General features: G+C 34.2%; 3 protein-coding genes across 3 annotated transcripts; 2 read left to right on the top strand and 1 right to left on the bottom strand.

The window, feature by feature from the left end:
• Window positions 1–3,696: 3,696 nt before the first annotated feature.
• LOC125590640 lies at window positions 3,697–5,610 on the top strand. Its single transcript, XM_048764288.1, has 3 exons — window positions 3,697–3,762; window positions 3,805–3,945; window positions 4,090–5,610. Exons 1-3 carry the CDS (start codon window positions 3,697–3,699, stop codon window positions 5,608–5,610), a joined length of 1,728 nt encoding a protein of 575 aa, XP_048620245.1.
• A 21-nt stretch (window positions 5,611–5,631) lies between these two features.
• LOC106352078 (heavy metal-associated isoprenylated plant protein 9) lies at window positions 5,632–7,673 on the top strand. The gene is made up of 4 exons (XM_048761973.1): window positions 5,632–5,780; window positions 5,865–6,093; window positions 6,257–6,520; window positions 7,094–7,673. Exons 1-4 carry the CDS (start codon window positions 5,760–5,762, stop codon window positions 7,501–7,503), a joined length of 924 nt encoding a protein of 307 aa, XP_048617930.1. The 5' UTR covers window positions 5,632–5,759; the 3' UTR covers window positions 7,504–7,673.
• Window positions 7,674–9,845: 2,172 nt separating this feature from the next.
• On the bottom strand, window positions 9,846–12,783 carry LOC125589667. Its single transcript, XM_048761974.1, has 4 exons — window positions 10,805–12,783; window positions 10,633–10,717; window positions 10,252–10,467; window positions 9,846–10,162 (listed from the first exon to the last, which is right to left on the bottom strand). Exons 1-3 carry the CDS (start codon window positions 10,955–10,957, stop codon window positions 10,343–10,345), a joined length of 363 nt encoding a protein of 120 aa, XP_048617931.1. The 5' UTR covers window positions 10,958–12,783; the 3' UTR covers window positions 9,846–10,162; window positions 10,252–10,342.
• Window positions 12,784–19,786: the final 7,003 nt, after the last annotated feature.

The following is a 19,786-nucleotide window of genomic DNA, read 5'->3' on the forward strand; positions in this document are numbered from 1 at the left end:
TTTCTACCTTATACTTTCCACCATGCCAAAAGTTATTACTATATTTTTAATCCACAAATATATTTAATATTTCTTTTTCAAAATTTGTTGTGCAACCCACGCTGCACCCATCCCAAAATCTATTTGGTTTGTAAAATTTTAATGATATAATATAAAACACAGTATAGTTAGTTCGATAATAGAACTGACCGAACTTATAGGTAAAGGATCTTGATGCTTCTTCTAAAAGGAAATAAATCAAATCAACAAATCTGCTTTAACGAACCAAGATTAACTTTGCATAGTTCCATACAATGAATAAAACTACAGTTTGATCTGTCTTCTCTATCCACTTCAAAGTACAAACTATTCGAAAATATTTGGACAAGGAGAAAAAAACATAATTCCTGAGAAAATTTTATTATTTATGTGCGCCGCAGTGTTGCGCAAAAATTCAAACTATAATAAAAATTTAAGGTAAAAAAAAAACTAAAATAGTGTGCATAAAACTTTTCAAAAAGTTTGGACTGTCAGTAACGTCGTTCTTCTACGGTTTTCTCGTATGATGTTGTAAACAGAATTTATCATCATTGAGCCGACAATGAAAGTGCAGAATGAGTGAATGTTATGGCAAATACTGATTTAGCCGTTGACAGATAAACCCTACCACTGTAAATCAGATTCAATTATTGTTCCCAAACCCAATGTAGGAGATAGGAGAGCCACACATGATCAATCTTAGTGCATTTGACTGATTTCACTAAGCAAAGTTCAAAAAAAAAAATATATATATACCTTATATATTAAAAGAAAAACACTTTAATAATTGCGGTCATACTATAATATACACGTGACAGCCGCGCAGCGATTTGAGAATAAGCATGTTGATGTGTCATGTGTAGAGAGCTTCTCAGCCAAACTATACATAAATGTGTTCACGCTATGTACTTTACGTTTTGTTTTTAAATATAAAACTCACATGTAATGTTCCAATAAAACTCACACTATCCAGATTTTTCGATTCAAATCAAAACGGTTAATGCATCGAAAATTCAATTATACATATATTATTTTTATTATTTACGGATATGATGGACAAAATATTCGTAAATTTTTTATTCGATTCATTACCGCTTTGATTCGAACCTAAAAATCTGGATATCTGTAACCTTACGAAGCAAATCAACTACTAAAATGCAATATCTGTAAAAACGAAGCAAAGTACAAATACTAATATTTTTTGAAACGGATATCCGATTCAATCCATTATATGTATATATATATATATACATATATTTAAAGAATTATATATGTATAATTTATATATATATTATAGTTTATATAAATTTTACAATATTTTATGTATTAGATTTATTATATTAGGTATTATAATTTAAAAAGTTAAATAATAATTTATTTTTGTAATGAAATATTATTATTTTCTATTATTTTTAAATTTTGCATTTATTTTAATTTTTTTTATTTTATTTACGGATCAAATCGAATATCCGTGAAAATTCTAAAAATTTTCAGATATCCGAGACACCGAATATCTGAGCGGCTACGAATCAAATCGACACTAATACCTCCAATACCCAGATATTCGATCCGTGCCCACACATATTTACGGATACAATTTGATTCTCTTTATATGAAAGAAAATTCACTAATGTCTAGGCTTATTTTATTTTGAATTAATTTAATTTTAATTTTTTTATCTTTCATGTGTTATTTTGGATAAATATCATTTAATATTGATTAACAATATCTTTATATATTTACCAACCACTTTTATATAATTTACATACACATACATGTGGACAGTGATGTGATCACATATATAACTAAATATTCACCATAATTGAAGTATCGAATTCTCTTAGAAGTTGAAATATTCTTTTTTAATGTTTTTTCACTATCAACCAAATTGTAGTGAAATGATTTGTCTTAATAATTTTATTTTTCTTTTCTTTCACTATTATATGTTTAGAAACTATAATATGAAACCATTGGTTCGACATCAGAACTATCTAAAATTCATATAATTTGAAATCAAACAAATAATAATAATTTTTGGTTATTACCAAAAAACCAAAAACATCAACAGCTTGAACCGAACAAACCAAAATAAATATTGATTTAGAATTATAGCTATATTTTAAGAGATTAAAAACAAAACAAAAATAATCTAAAGCTAGATCGATATCCAGATTAAACAGATGTAATGTCTCCTTATTAAAAAATAACAAAATTAATAATCATATTGCGCGGATTATTACCTAGTGCGGTAAGTATTAATTAAGCAAAAGTAAAGAGAGGAATATATGATAACTAACATTTTATAATATCCTTAATTACATAATACTGGCAAATGACGACGACGCACTAATACAAAAATAAAAGGTTAGATACGTAGAGTTGATTTTTTCATGAAACTTCTATTAAATTTAGGAATACGAACGAGTAACTAAGGTTTATTAACACCAATTTAACAAAGATAGAAACATAATACTTTCGTTAAGCTATATATAACCTCTATAATGTATAACTAATATTCTCTTAATAAATAAAAATTAGTCAAAAGTAGAGTGTGAGAGTCGTAGAGATGATGACTAGTCATCTAATCATCTTTTCTCGAACGACATTGGGTTATAACTTATATACATTAGACTTTAAAGTAGGAATTTCGAAAGAAATTCCCTCTATATAAACAAATGAACGAATAATTAATATATAATGTAATCGCTAAAGTCGGTGAGTATGATGCAAAGTATTGTCCTTTTCGATGCCAAAAATTATTGTCCCATGGTTATTTTTACTTATATATTATTTTTCTCGTTATCAAGAATATACCTTTCTCCCATGAATGAATTTACAATGAATCCTTCGTTGTGTTAGTGGTTCGTTTGCATGTGCATCCATGAGGATGATGTTCGCTATATCAAAACTTAAAAACTCAGTTGCAAAAAAAAAAAACTTAAAAACTGAATCCGCATGTTGAAGATAAAAAACCTTGATTTGTATGCCAAAAAGTAGTCTAAGTGCAACTAAAAGACTAAATAACGTGCGATTACATTTACAAAGCAATAACCGGAAATGATAATTGATAAAGAACACCCACTTTATATATCTATAAAACATGCCAACATCTGTTCACAACCCTCCTAAGAAAATGGTAAAACAAAACCCTTTCACAAAAAAATATGGTAAACCAAAAAAGTCGAATAAGGTGTTTGTAAAAAAAGTTATAATTAAAACATAATTGAAGGTGAGAATAATTAAATCTATGTATAAGGTACAGGGGTGAAGGGGTGTGTCTATATATGTTCGATGATTAGTTCTCTGCCATGTGCTATGGAATCAACCTCTTATGCTTTATGTTCTGTTAATTCCTACCTTATACTATAACTTTCATTATTCATCAATAATTCAATAATTCGAATTCTTCCTTCGTCTTTTTATATTTTAGTCTTTCATACACCGTCAAGAGGCATTCGACAAGGCGACCAGCTATCCCCGTATCTCTTCATTCTTTGTGGAGAGGTCCTTTCCGGTTTGTGCAAACGAGCTCAAAGAAGCGGTCATCTAGCCGGCCTCAGAGTTGCTATACCAGCCCCCCGACTGAATCATCTCTTGTTTGCGGATGATACCATGTTCTTCCTCAATGCAGATGAAGAGAGCTGCTCGGCACTGATGCATATCCTTGAACAATACAAGATGGCGTCGGGCCAATTGATCAATGCTACGAAATCCTCCATCACCTTCTCAGCCAAGACCCCGCAGGTAATACGGCAACGTGTTAAAATACACCTTGGGATTGAAAAGGAAGGAGGAACAGGCAAGTATTTGGGTCTCCCGGAACACTTCGGTCGGCGAAAAAGGGACCTTTTTACCGGAATTATCGACCGTATCGGAAGCAAAGCGGCTTCTTGGGCTACACGTCGCCTATCAAGCGCTGGCAAACTGGTTATGTTGAAGTCTGTACTTACAGTGGTTCCTTCTTTCTCTATGACGTGCTTCCTCCTTCCTATGAGCTTATGCGATCGAATCCAATCCGTTCTAACGAGATTTTGGTGGGATTCGTCACCGGAGGAGAAAAAAATGTGCTAGGTGGCTTGGGAGAAGCTTATCAAGCCTAAAGCTCACGGAGGGTTAGGTATTAGAGATATTCAGGCCTTCAACAAGGCACTGCTGGCCAAACAAGCTTGGCGGATCATCACAAAACCCGACTGCCTGCTGTTCCGCATACTAAGAGGCAAATACTGTACCAAGGCTTCTTTCCTCCAGATTTCTGTAACAAAGACAATGTCGCACGGATGGAGGAGCATCATTGCGGGTAGAGATCTATTGGTTACCCGACTGGGTAAGGTCATAGGGAATGGGGAAGGAACACAGGTCTGGAAGGACCCTTGGCTAAGACTTGATCACCCTACTGTCCCGTTTGGACCAGTAAAAGAAAGCGGCCAAGATTTGTTTTTATCTGATCTCATCTGCAGAGGAAGTGGAGAATGGAATATCAACCAAATAACAAGCATTATGCCACATCTTCTTCCTGAAATCCTCTGTATCAGACCAAGTATTACGGGAGCACCTGATTCTTATGCGTGGCTAGCTTCAAAGACAGGAGTATACTCGGTTAAGTCTGGGTACTTCGTAGCAGCCTCTATGATCCAGGTTGAGGACAACGAAGCCACTGAAGCTCAACGAACTACGGAGCAAGCGTTAAACAAAGGCATCTGCACCTGCAAGACCTCCCCAAAGCTTCATCTATTCTTATGGAAGATATTCCATGGAGCCCTGCCGCTGGGAGAAAATCTAGCAAAACGGGGAATGCTTACCAACATTTCTTGTAGACGCTATGGTGAACTAGAGATGGCGGATCACATCTTCCTCCACTGTGCATTCACACGTCGAATCTGGTCAGCAAGTACCTGGAGAAACGAGTTCATACTGACAGATACATCTACTCTTGCAACAATTTTTCTGGAGTCAGCGAACTACATCAACCTTCAGCCATTAGGAATCAAAGAAATGATCTTCCCATGGATTTGCTGGGCAATTTGGACAGCAAGGAACTACCTTATCTTCGAGAACAGGAACTTTGAACCTACTGATATTCTCTCCAAAGCCATTGCTAACGCCCGGGAATGGAATGCAACGCATCTACCAGGCCTTGATCCTCCTATCGCACGGAATCCTCGATTACCACCGACACTCACGATGACCACTGAACCGGCCTGCTTCACTGACGCAGCCTGGCACTCGTCCACGAACAGAGCAGTGTGTGGCTGGTATATCCTAACACCTGAGAAGACTATCACTCTACAAGGCACCCGTATGTTTGAACACATCTCATCACCTCTGATGGCTGAAGCACTCGCCATCCGGTCAGCCCTCCTCCACGCCCTCGACGCTGGAATCACTTTAATCTGCATCAAGTCAGACTGTCAGGCACTCATCAATGCCCTCTCCTCGAAGTATCACTCGGCGGATATCTACGGAATCATTCGGGATATCGAGGCTCTATCTTATCGTTTTTCTCGCATTTCTTTTATTTTCATTCCGCGATCACAAAACTCTATGGCTGATACTTTAGCCAAATCTGCTATGTACTCTGCTTTCTCCAACTAGTTTTGGTTGGAGGTCTAATTAATTAATTCTTGTGTTCAAAAAAAAAAAGTCTTTCATATAAATACTCCCTCTCGCCCTACTCATCCTTCAAAACATCCCTCTCTCTTTTTCGTTTCAATCTCATCTTCCAATAACCAGTGATTGTAGAAATGGGAGAAGAAGTTAAACCAGTAAGATTCAAAGTTCCAACAATATTTTAATTTGCAACAAAATACCTTTTATTATTAATTGGTAACTAATGTTTTCATTATTAGGAGGAAAAGGAGGCAGTCTCTGCTCCAGAGGCCGTCCCAGAGCCCGCCTCCGCTGAGGATGAGAAGAAAGATGTGGCGGAGGAGAAGCAAGCGGCGACCGAGGAGGAAAACCCAACTGTGGAGGAGGAGCCGCAGCCGCCACCACCGCCTCCACCATTCATACTCTACGTCGACTTGCATTGTGTAGGATGTGCGAAGAAGATCCAAAGATCTATACTAAAAATTAGAGGTACAAATATATTAATAGAGGGAGAAATAGATTCAGCTAAAGAATAATTGTAACCAAAATAAGATTTGAAACTAGGCATCTATACTTTTTAAAGTACCTAAATATTATTGTATTAATTTTTATGTTATATGATTAATTATTTTATTTGTGTAAAAATGCATAGGTGTGGAAGAAGTGGTGATGGACATGAATGAGAACCAAGTGACGGTGAAAGGAGTGTTGGATCCCCAAGCAGTGTGCAACAAAATCAAGAAGAAGACTAAAAGAATGGCCAAAGTCCTCTCGCCGCTTCCGGCGGCCGAGGGAGAACCGCTGCCACCGGTCATAACCTCTCAAGTCTCCGGCCTCACCACCGTCGAGCTCAGCGTCAACATGCACTGTCAAGCTTGTGCTGACCAGCTAAAGAAGAAAATTCTTAAAATGAGAGGTATGTGCAGGCCCGGTCCGGAGCACAAGCAAAGGAACCGGCCGCATAGGGCATCCCAATTTTTACAAAAAAAGTTTAAGTGCATATAGGGCATTATAAAAAAAAATTATATGAAGAATGAGGGCATAAATTTGTATTTTTGAGTAGGGCATTACAAGTTTTTTCTATAAGTTAGACCGGCCTGAGTACGTGTGCATTTACGTATACCGGATCTAGTCAAAACAAACATACTCCTGTTTAATGTAAAAATATTAAAATTCTGTAGGACGGGTACATCGATTTTTTTTTAAGCTTGGTTATATTGATCAATATATTTTTATACTTATATTTATTTTCAATGAATGGCAATAACATACAAAAATGTATTTTAATATTCGTTTCCCCACTGTTTTCAAGATATATATATGTTTTCGTATATTTCAATTTGTAGTCTTTCTTGATTTTCATGTCCCTGCGTCAACTTTAAATTCAGTGTGTATGGAAATCCATACGTGGGTAGCACGGTCCTTCTGTATACTTTGGTAAATTGGTGTAACTTAATTCATTTAAACTGATTAATATTCTTGCTTTTAGGGGTCCAAACAACTGTAACGGAGCACACCAACGGAAAAGTGATAGTGACTGGGACGATGGACGAAGAGAAACTTGTGGACTACGTCTACCGTCGGACCAAAAAGCAGGCCCGAATCGTACCCCAACCCGACCCGGAACCTGAAAAAACTGAGGTGGAGGAAGAAAAGAAGGAGAAGAGCGGTGAAGGCGGTGAGGAACCCGCAGAAACAGGAGAGGAGAAGGAGGCGGGAGATGAAAAGGTAGAGGACGGTGGCGGAGAAGAGATGGAGGCTTTGGAAGAGATGCGTGTGTGGGAAGAAGAAGGGATGAAGAGGATGATGTATTATTATCAGCCTTCATACGTCATAGAAAGGGTTCCTCCGCCGCAGCTTTTCAGCGACGAGAACCCTAACGCGTGTTCCATTTCTTAACTTGGTTTCTTATGGTCCACGGAATTTATATATATATTTAGGGGAATTTGATTACGTTAAAAAAAATAAAGAAAATAGGTAACGATGCAAAAATGTAAACTATTAATATATTATTTAATTTTTGTAAATGGTGGTTGGTATCTTTATTTATCGATGTATACTTTTTAGTTTTTACACTTGGTATGTACGTAATGGCAACTGAAAAAACGATCGATACGGAATCTATTCATATTCGTGAAAGTATACGTGGATGTGCGTGTGTGACAGTGAGTGTGTTCGGATGGTGCATTACGATCGTTTTCTATATTCTTGTGAAATATATTATTTTGTAATGGAAATTGGAATTTTTAGAGGGACAGAAGAATCTAGCGAGGACTAGAGATCCTTGTGGGTCGCACATGGTGTGTTCCTTTTTTTCTTTTGCTACGTCAATCTCCATTTCTCGAACGTGGCAGCTTTTCCAGCCTGCCTTGTCTATTTCTTCTTAACCTCTCAATTTTAAAGGGTTTCTATTTTATTTTTTTCCAAAACAGCTTAATATACACAAACACATTGTGAAACTGATTCTTAGGCGAAACGCATTGGATTTAGTCATGCAGATCACGTAAACTATTATTGAATGACGTGACGATACGATGAGATGGGCCGTAGATCAGAAAGCCCGCGAAAGGGTTACGCAGAAAAGAAAACCGAGAGAGTTGCAAGATCTCCTCTACAATTTTGGGCCAGAACGCATGATTCCTATGTGTTATCTCCTTGTTTTAGGTTAAGAACTCTCTGGAATCAAAACACACCACTGACACCAGTTTCTTCCCGGTGGATGATGCAAGGACGAATGTCACTGAAACGTACTTAAGGTTACATATTAGGCCACCATTATCAGGGATTATTATTGAAGTTCTTAGTGGGTTTTTATTGCGTGGACCCCACAAAATCCATAAGAAACGGTCATAGCTTGAATTAAGAACCGATTTGGAGTGTTTCTTGCACTGTTCGCGGATCCCACTGATACGTAGCAGTCCACGATTGGTTCACTTTTTAATTTTTTTTTGAAAAAAAAAAAAAAAAAAAAAATCCTAAGAAACCGTGAACCGTATTCAGCGATAATGATGCTTTTATAGTTTTGAGAAAATCGGATCGCAAACTCAATAATTTGTTTGTTACTCTGCTTATTAGTAAAGTTGAACCACCGCTAATGAGGAGATTAGAGTAAATTTAACGAGTGTTTTCTTCTTCTTTTTCAGTTGGGAGTTAGCATGCATGAGATATGTAATTTTAGGAACATATTAAATGTGTTCAGCTGTGTCTGATCATCCATAACCAAATCTTCCATATGTATTCCTGTTACTACCATAAAGTCTACAGTCTTCATAAAATTATATTTTGTATTTTTAATCATTTATATATCAAATTTGTTAAATAAATATACCAGAAGACAAAGTAATATGCGATATATATAACTTTTTCCCAAGATGCAGCATACACTAAAGCTCTGTAAATTATAGTTTAGAACTAACCCATAATTGGTTAAGAAAATGATTGAAGGTTATTTTTCATCACTTGAGACTTTGAGACACTAGAATCTATAAGGATATGATTTGAAACGAAAGGATTGGGTAAGGGGATTTTCGATAAAGCCAATGGCCCTTATCTATCCACCGACACAACCATTACAAGAATATCAAATATGTTAGTAAAAAAACAAATTGTGCACAAATATTATGTCCATCGGTCTCCCAACAACTCGGAAACCCATTATTTTTAATTAGAATAATTACAAAACTCAATACAAATATTTGATGATGTACCAAATCTTATAAAATATAATTAATCAAAAACAAGTCATGGGCATTGTAAGTTATTAACTCCCTGAGTTTATGTAATAGACTTGTTAGTTTTTATTAATTCATTTTTGGCTAACTAGGAAGTTTGGTTCATATAGTCTTAGTTGATGTTGCTTGTGCCAATCGGTGTCTTTGCCAACAATTAGAGCTGAAGTTTCTCTTTTAGCCAAATATGACAAATAAAGTCATGACTTCTCAACTTACGGCTACGATAAGAATTACAGATCTATACTACGATAAGAATTTCAGATCTATACTATTAGGATTCTGCCCTTAGAGCACCATTATCCCTAGAAACCATTAGGGTCTCTTAATCAATTGTTTAGTAATAAATATGTGTTAAGAACTTTACTTAAGAGATACTTAATTTTTTATCCTACATTGCAAGTTTCTTAAGCATGAGTTCTTAAAAAAAAAACTTTAGAAGTTGAACTTGTGAAGGAAGAAAAACTAATGGCATGGATGAATGTCTCAGCAGCTCATTCACCTGATTCAGAGTTAAATAAAATCACCACTTCTTATTTCGATAGTTCATGTAAAACTCAAAAGAAATAATTTTCTTACTAACAAACCAATGAGGAGGGGAGCAAAGAAACACAGAACATTCTAAGAGATGAACAAGAGGCACTCAAAGTAAGCTTTCTTGGAGAATACTAACGAAGTAGAAGAATAAACATGACAAAGAAAGAAACCTCGCAGAGATGACGGTTTTTGGCAGCAGCTGCAGGGTTACACTTGCTCTTAGCCTTCTTGGAACTCAACACAAAATCGCAATGCAATGCACCACACAGATCCGCTAAACACTTTGTACCAGTCTAAAAAAAACATTTAAGTAAAAGTTTTCTAGTATCAGCTCAAGTGGACTCAAGTAAACTCTCATATCAACTCTATTGTATCCCCATACCGTATTCAAGAGATTATAATGTCTAGTGGCGAAGTGCTGGTCAAGAAACTTCTCCTCATTGAAACTCTTCCTGCAATAACCAAACTTCTCCTCAGTGTTGATCTCTCTTCAAAACAACAAATAATCTCCACAAAGGCACTCCAACGCTCTTAGAAGCTGCATCAATCATAGCCATCTCCATCCCTGCTCTTACCTTCTGATCCATTCCAACATTCTCTTCATCAAAACATTAACAAAGAACAGAGAGAAGAAAGTTATACGCTTTAAGCAAAAACAAGCTAAAAGCTTCAGACTTTACATATGAAAATCTATGGCAAGGGAGAAACTCGCAACGGTGATGACGATGAACAAGAAGAAGAAAAAAACTCAACTAGTACTCACCTCTGTTCCCGTACATGATAGCTGATGTCGGATGCTCAATTGCTTCATCGAAGTTTCCTTCAGAGAGAGCCTCCATGAAGTTTACCTGAGCAGCGTAAGTCCGTTGAAATTAAGCTGCGATGATCAAAGATCGCAATTGAACTGGAGAGAGAAAGAGAGAGAGTATGTGTACGTCTTTGAACTGGACGAGGCCGAGATCACCAAGGTAAGAGACGGTAAGATGAGCAGATTCCATCGGAACAATGACCTGAACGAGCTGCATCGGCTCCGAGCGCATCAAATCCATCGGCGGACAGCAACCACCACCACCGCGATTCTCCGCCATGTCGAGATCAGATGCTGATGATTCGCAGTTCCTCTGGAGGATCGATGAGCTTAACGACAATTCTCAAGAGGTGATGTCTTCTTCTCCTCTTCATCTCATCCAACTCCTATTGTTACCAACACCAAATCAATCAATCCATCCAACTCCGATGTCTGGGATTTCTCCACCGTATACCTCGTGCTCCTCTTCCTCCATCGCCTCTCTCTCTCTCTCCTCTCACCGTGACGCGTGGCTCACAAGAGACGTCTCTTCTGTTGCCTAATTAAGGTACGTCTCTTATTTTAATTTCTGTTTTTCATTTTCTTTTATTCCTAAATAAACTAAAAGACGTAGCCAAGAGACTCCGATAATGATGGCCTTAGTTTTTAGGTTATCTACAAAGGAACGCTACTTCTATATTTATTGTTAAAACATTAATTATTATTTACAAAAACAATCAAACAAACGTATTGCCTTATTTAAAATCTTAAACCAAGCCTGTTTACATATACACATTCAAATTAAATTTGGTTTAAATTCGGACATGGTTGATATATTTTATACTTTTCTGTTTTATAACTTAAGGTTCTCATACTGAAATTAGCTTCTTCATATAACATGTCCCAACACATAATGCCAAAATATAATGTCCATCGCTATTATATCATCAGACATTGTATATTCTTTTTAAAACATAATGTCACCACCATCACTATTTTTTTTAAAAAATAAACCGGATCATTTATGTGTAAGAAAATACAATGTCCGGTATTGCTTTGTTTTATATATATGTAAAATGGAATAGTATAACCCTTAGCCCTAAGTAACAAAACCCTACACTGTAACATGACGTGTAATATGAAGAAGCTATTTTAGTTATAAGCATCCCAACTAAATTGTAAAATATGTAAGCATTTTCTCATTTTCGTTATCATTTATGATTTTTAGCATCAATACTGTGTGAAGATATCCTTAGGAATCTAACAATACTAAAAGACTAATATACTCAATGGAGAAGCATGTCATCTCAGATTAAAAAATCAGTCAATCAGAAAATGTTGATTTGCTACGTCAGACGTTCTTTAACACAGAATTTACCGGGTCATTGTAATTGGGCTTATGGCAATTATATCTGACTCATTATAATCTGACCATTAATCCTTCCAACCTAAATATTTGTAACAAGCGACGCTGCCGCTCCCACTTCCTCATCGTCTTATCTGCAAATCGCTGTTACGATGTTGTTATGACGACTCATTCAATTCTGTTCTTCATTCCTAACTTCATGATAGCGATGCTAACCTTCCACCTCCATCCCTCTCTTTTTCCTCTTATATAAACCCTTCGCTCTAAGCTTTCACTAAACAAAATTCTGCAACCTCCATTCCATAAACCAATCGATGATCATGAAATCGGTTCAAATCTCAGGCAAGTCTCCAGTGGCCCTATATTGCATTCGAATCACCCTTATTACGTCGAGGAGTGTGCCAATGTAACATTACAACCCGTTACGTTTTATTTTGATTTTGATCTCATTCGTTCTTTTAGTTGTAGAAGATAGCTTATGATCTCGATAAACCTCACTGCATTCTGAGTCTAATACTAACTAAGAGAGGACACACATGGTTTCTACTCTTTTTCTGTACAGCGCTAGACAACCTCAAAAGTAATTACAAGGTGGCCTTGAGCAGGGATGATGCTAAAGTTATTGTTAATACGGGTACGTTTGGGTATCATTCTCTTCCTCACGAAATAACACAGAGCATTATGAAAACTTTTGGTGATGGCTTTTGTGTGTTTCTTACTGTAGGTGTGAAATCGAGAAAAGGGGCAAGTATGTTTTGGTGTCTTGGTATCTTTATTGATTGTATTGACGTTAGGTACTGATGTTTATACTGATGTATATTCATTTTCCCAGGAAAAGATCCAAAGATTGGATATGAATATGTTTATTATGATCAAAAGATAAACAATATTCCCTCTCTTCCTGCTACACTCAACGGTCAGTATTATGTATAAATCAACATGTTTTCTTTTGAATATGAATCAATATGTTTGCTTGCCTATTTGGTTTAATTTTTAGGCTTGCCATGCAAGGAAATCAGCTCCTGGTGTACAATTAGGTCTGTCTGAGCTACAACTCGGTGTTAATCCATGGTTCGAAGGTACAAAATCAACTTTGTTGATTTTCAAATCCCTAATGTTTTCCCGTCAGCAGCATATGAGTTTTGATCATATAAGAGCCATATTCTCTTAACTTTACCGTGTTTTAGCAAAACAAAATTTTTTTTACCGTGTTGCTAAGTCTTTAGATATACAGGCCGTGTTCGTTTACATGTCGCGCGACCTGCGACATGCGACCTGCGATTGGTCGCAGGTTGTTGTTCGTTTTGATGTCGCGCGACTGATCGCGCGACCAGTCGCGGGTTCCCAATTAAGTCGCCCGAAAAAACAACGACTAAAAATTAAGAAAATTTTGATCGCCCGACTGGTCGCAGGTCGCAGATCGCAGGTCGCGCGACACGTAAACGAACATAGTTTTAGTCGCAGGTCGCAGGTCGCAGGTTTAGTCGCAGGTCGCAAGTCGCAAGTCGCGCGACACGTAAACGAACGTAATCTTAGTCGCAGGTCGCGCGACACGTAAACGAACATGGCCATAGACAAGATGATGACAAATAGAGATGATGGTTACAGTAAAGTTTCTTCTCAAGGAAGAAGCTAATTCTCTCTTTCTTTTTTCCAAACTTTTTGTTACCCATTTCATATTATTATGTGCATATGCTTTGTTCGGCACCCAAATTGTTTTGTTGAAGATGTTAATATTTTATACCTGGTATTGATTTAATAAGTTGTATGTTGAGACTAATACTTATTCGGTCACAGAATCCATAAACCAAGCTGCTGTGGATTTCAATGAGTGCGAGTTAGTGACATGTATTTGTGCAATGCAGAAACTGGAAACCTCAAACTAAAAATGATGTCCTACATTATCTCAAAGCTGTAAAAGTGTGAAGAACATTTTCACTAACTATGTTAGGAAATGTGCGATATTTCTTGGAGAACTATTGTATTTTGTCGATCCAATCATGAAATGGGTTCGTTTTGGTATGTAAAAAAAAATTCAATTAATCATTGGTTCTAATCAGAAACTGGCACTTGGTATTTCTAAAGTCAAACAAAAAATTAGAAATTAATAATTCTAAACTCAAACAAAATTAAAAACCAGTAGTAAATTTGATGAATGTTTGACATAAAACATAAATAAAGTATTTAAATCAAAACTAACATTTAATTATTTTTTTAAATTTTCCTCACCATCCTAATAATTACAAGAATAAAATACTAAAAACATTTCATATCTCTTATTTGCATTTAATCAGATTTAATTTATAAATTTAAATTTGAATGTTTAATAAATCAGAAATAATAAGGAAAACAAGAGCGTAGTCAGAGAAACCATCTAATAACTTTTATAAACTAATCAAAAATAATGTAGGAAAATTAATACTCACCACAATACCATTTAATAGTATTTTAATTCAAGACTTTCATAAATGTTATTCAAAATTTCAAATCAAAATTAAATATACAAAAGTATAACATAGGCGTAAATTAACAACTGAAGAAAATAATATCATACTTCATTTTTCTTCTTTGGTGTTAGCAGTGCAACTCATTTTTGGTTTCACAAAATTGTAAATATATTTTATAACAGCAAAAATATGGTATATAGTAAGAGAAATCCATCCAGGTATACTTTAAATTCTCTAAGAAAAACTATTCAAAATGTAAAATCTTCTCTTAAAATTATATTCTCAGACATTGAAAATCACTGTGGGTTTATTTACACAATACAGTTTTAAATATGGGAGTTGAGGCTTATATGCTCGTACGTAACACTTAATTATCTCTTCTTTTGTATGATTATATAGCATTTTGCAAAGTTCATCAGATATGTGTAAAACATAAATGTTACTCATAAATATGGGACGTAGCAGAAGACGGTGAAAGACCTTTCATCACTTTCAAATATCACATATCTGGTCAAGAAGAAGGTCCTACATCTATATATGGGATTAACGTTGCGGAAAAGATCTTTTTTCATCATTTATCTTATACCTCTTGGATAGGTTATCCTGGTGCAGTTTCTAACACACCGACATACATTCTCATGTCAGAAACTACCATGGAACTTAACATGGAGGCATCTGCAGAGAACAAAAACACTCCGATTAACTTGGCTCAGAATACGTACTGGAACTTGGCGGATAATGACTCATGGAACATTCTTGACCACATGATACAGATTTGGGGTCCACATATCACCCATGTGGATCAACACACAGATCATGCGAGATCCTTACGGGAAAGGGATTTCCTTTCGCTTTCACCACAAGAAATGGATAGGCGAGTCTACAGGAGAGGTGGATATCGGATATGATCATAACTACGTACTGGACTGTCCTGATCAAGAGAAGGACGGGCTGAAACATGCAACAAAGCTGAAGGACGATGCGAGTGAACAAGTGGTTTTACATGGATGTGGTTTAGGTAACTGATTGGAATAACTGGCCGTTTAAATTATTTATGTCTTCATATATATATAAATTTTAAAAGTCACGGTTACTATATATTTACAAGGAGACTTGGATTTTTCCAGAGACATGTATTCATTTTCTCATTCAAAAATAATATTCCAAAGCTTTGGTCTATTGAATTGTTTTTGACTATCCAAATACAATATATGGAGTTTTTGACTCATTAACACAAATAAGTATTGCTGACTCAAAAGTACTTGATTTACACAAAATATTATAAATTTTTAAAGTTATTGATCATCAATTATCTAAACTATATCGCTTTAAATATATGGTACATCAAAATAAAGTTTGGACTATAACTTTTCTTTGAATATTTTTAAGATTAAAAATTAGTCAGTCTTTTATGTAGAAGGATTAACTTATTGTTGGATCTATAAAAGTACGAACATTATGGTAACGTCATAAATTTTTGTATTAAAATTATAACAAGCTTATAGACATTATTAAAAAAGTTTAAAGAAATATTGAAGAAAAATATTAAAATACAGAAAATAGTACTACATCACTTCATATAAAAAGAAAGAGGATTTGAACGACAAAGGAAAAAACCACCCACAATACACCTTTGTCATGTTCTTTGTTGTAATTGAGTATTTTGGTTTATTAGAGCGTAACTCTGTCTTTAAAACTAGACCAAAAAACTTTGTTTTAAAATAAGAAAAGTTTTTTTACATTGGCCTATAACAATAATTATTACCTATTTACATAGAAAACAATGTAAAAATAAATTATAAAAAAATAAAATAATACAGAAATAAAATATTAAACATGATTTGAATAATAAATATAAAAATGTGATGTTAAGATTTATAATATATTTTCAAAATAACCAAAATATGTAAAAAATATATATATATTTTGGATAATAACTAAAGTTTAACAATTTTTAATTCATTTCACATTTGTTCATCATTCCATACATATTTTAGATAATAAAAACAATAAATTGTAAGTTTTATTCATTTCTAATTCAAATTACTATTTATATCCCTTATATTTTTATAAATAAATATAATATTGTAATATAAATATTAAATACAATGCTATTTGTATAAACCCGGGCATAGCCCGGGCATAATCTCTAGTAATTTGAAAAGCATGATTTTGTGCTTTAAGTTTCGAAGATTTACAATATATGGAAATATATAACTTCCATAACTTCAAAGCATATATTACTAGGAATATCTTGTGGGCGACTATACTCATTAAAGCCACGATTTTTTTTAAAAATTAAAGTTTGAAAATATTAGGATTCACAAAATATATAAATTTTCATATATTCTACTAAAATATTACTTAGGAATATCTTTTGCATTTTTAAGATCATCAAATACACTATTTTAAACGTGTTGGATCCACAAAATATATTAACTTCCCATATTTTCTACACAAATATTCCTACTCATATTGTGTACCCAACTTTATTTCCTAGCCTACACTATTAGTATAAATTTTTTAGTTGACAATGCTAACTGATTTGAAAAAACAAAAAATTAAAATTTATAACGCAAAATAAAAATCAATAATTTATGGATATATTCAAAATACTCATATACCATAAAATTTTATGATTTTAAATATTTATTTAAAATGTCCGAATAACTTTGTAATTTTGTACGAAGTGGGTTTAACAAACATATTAATATATTTAAATAAATTTTGATCAAATGTGAAATGATTAAAAATATGGATTATGTTATTGCATTTTAAATTAATAAAAATAAAATCAATGTAATAAATACTATAAATAAATGGATTACCATAACGTGGGTCCAAATAATTTGAATTTTCCAAAATTTTAGTCCGTCTAAGATAAATTAAAGTATACAAATTAAACAGAAATTATATAATTTTTTTTTTATAAAAATAAAACTATTATGTATACAAATTATAATTTCATTGCATAAACATTTTTTAATCAAATGGTAACCCCGCGCCTAGCGCGGATCAAAATCTAGTTTCACTCTAAAATTTCAATGGTAGGTACACGTTTTACTTTTACAAAGTAGTGATTTAAAAAAGGGAAATTGGAGCCTATAGCAACGATAAAAACGGTAATTGGCAGAGTAGCTATTTTACCTAATACACCAATACACCAATACACCATACATCTTTTATATAATAATATTACTATGTCCTCTTACACAACAAGGAAAACCTGTAAATAATTTCTCTATTTTTGGGCTTATTTATGAACTAGCCATGTTTTGAATACAAATTAGGTGAATGTCATTGATTTTGACATAATATAATTTCTAACACTTATGCCATAAAATGTCCGGTTATGTCTTTTTTCTTTGTAGGTATCAGGTAATTGTGTTGGAGTGGATAATGTGGCTAATGGAATATAAGGTCAAAAGCACTTTAAAACTATTCCAAATAAAAGAAAGATGAACCATCCACATATACTTTTGTTGACCACATACATATGCATGAGTGTTTTATTCCATATCAACGAAGTAGTATAGGATTATAACTCTACCTACAACTCATTAATACTAAACATATCTAAATCTCAATCTTACCACGACCCTTAAATACTAAGTCCTAAATTCTAATCAGTAAACCATAAATCCAAATATAAACCATAAACTCAAATATAAACCAAAAATCCATATAGAATGGAACAAAGAAAATAATATAGCACATATTAGCGAATTTATTGAATGTCTATGATTGCAAAGAAAAAGTTAATGTTGACACTAACCATACTCCCTCACCTTATAAATACTAAACTCTAAACTCTAATCACTAAACTCTTACCCAAATATAAATCCTAAATCCAAATATAAACCCTAAACCCAAATATAAACCCTAAACTCAAATAGAATGAAACAAAATATATAGTATAGTACATATTGGTGAACAACATACCAGTTTCTTTATTAATCATCAAATGGAACGATACACGATAGGGGCACTATCAAACCTCAACCGTACCTTCCAAATACTAAACCCTAAATCTTAATCACTAAACCCTAAACCCAAGTATAAACCCTAAACCCAAATAGAATGGAACAAAATACATAGTATAGTACATATTTGTGAACAAAATAACACTTTCTTTATTAATCATCAAATAGAACGATACATGATAAATAAGTACAGTAACATACTATTTCACTTTACAAAACATGAATAAAACATTCATAATACATATTGTTTTACATTTCTATTCTATACACATAAAATAGTATAGAATACAATGTTACAAAAAGTGTTCATCTTCTCAGATCAATTCAAGAACATTCACAGCAAAAAATATATGTGTAACTGACGACATCCATGGGAATAGTACATGTAACCGCCTCGTAAACCGAAGAGATTAAGGCGATTGAAGGAAGAGTTGTCGGCGACTCCATAGATTTCAGATGCGCAAAGCTTTCCGTCAGTAGCCAATCGAGCCGTTGCAGATGGGCATCTCCTAGGCAAAGCTACTCCATAAATGGTTTTGGTGGTTATTGTGGATCAAAAATGGGGAAGAAACAACTCAGTATGTGATTCTCTAAAGGCCACGATGTATATGTGTTAGGTAAGTATTATTATTTTTGTTTTTTTGTTTACAGGTTTTACCGGTTGTGTAAGAGGACATCGTAGTATTTTCCTAAAAATAATAAAAACAAAAAAACATCTGTTATTTTCCTAAAAACAAATCACATCATGAGCATTAGGTAGGTACACCACGCAGGATGTCTTTGATTTTCCTAGGGTCTACAATCATACAAGTCGTTGGACTAATTATTAGCAAATATTTATAGTTTTACTTTGACTAACATTGGCATTATCTTGGTTACATTAGACCATCCAAAAGAAGTGGCCACTAGTGAATATAACAATTAACACATTTAAGATTAGCAAATATTTATAGTTTTACTTTGACTAACATTGGCATTATCTTGGTTACACTAGACCATCCAAAAGAAGTGGCCACTAGTGAATATAACACATTCCTTAATAAATATTAGCTCCCATGTTTTGATCGTCCTAATGTAAGAGTGCAGCTTCAAATATTCATGCCTTCTTGGTTAATATATATATCCCCTTGCACCCGGAAGATGTTCCAACAAAATTTAGAATCTCCCAAAAGCGTCACGTATTCACATACTGATTACATTACCCAAATCAACACGTCACGTTCATACTCTTAATCGCCCATTCTTGCCCATTCCAGCTTCATACTTCTAGTAACTTCAGCCCATCCCACCATCACATATATGTCCCATGCACATCATTATATAGTTTTTCCATA

This window comes from Brassica napus, chromosome C7, assembly GCF_020379485.1.
Source record: "Brassica napus cultivar Da-Ae chromosome C7, Da-Ae, whole genome shotgun sequence".
Lineage (NCBI taxonomy): Eukaryota > Viridiplantae > Streptophyta > Magnoliopsida > Brassicales > Brassicaceae > Brassica > Brassica napus.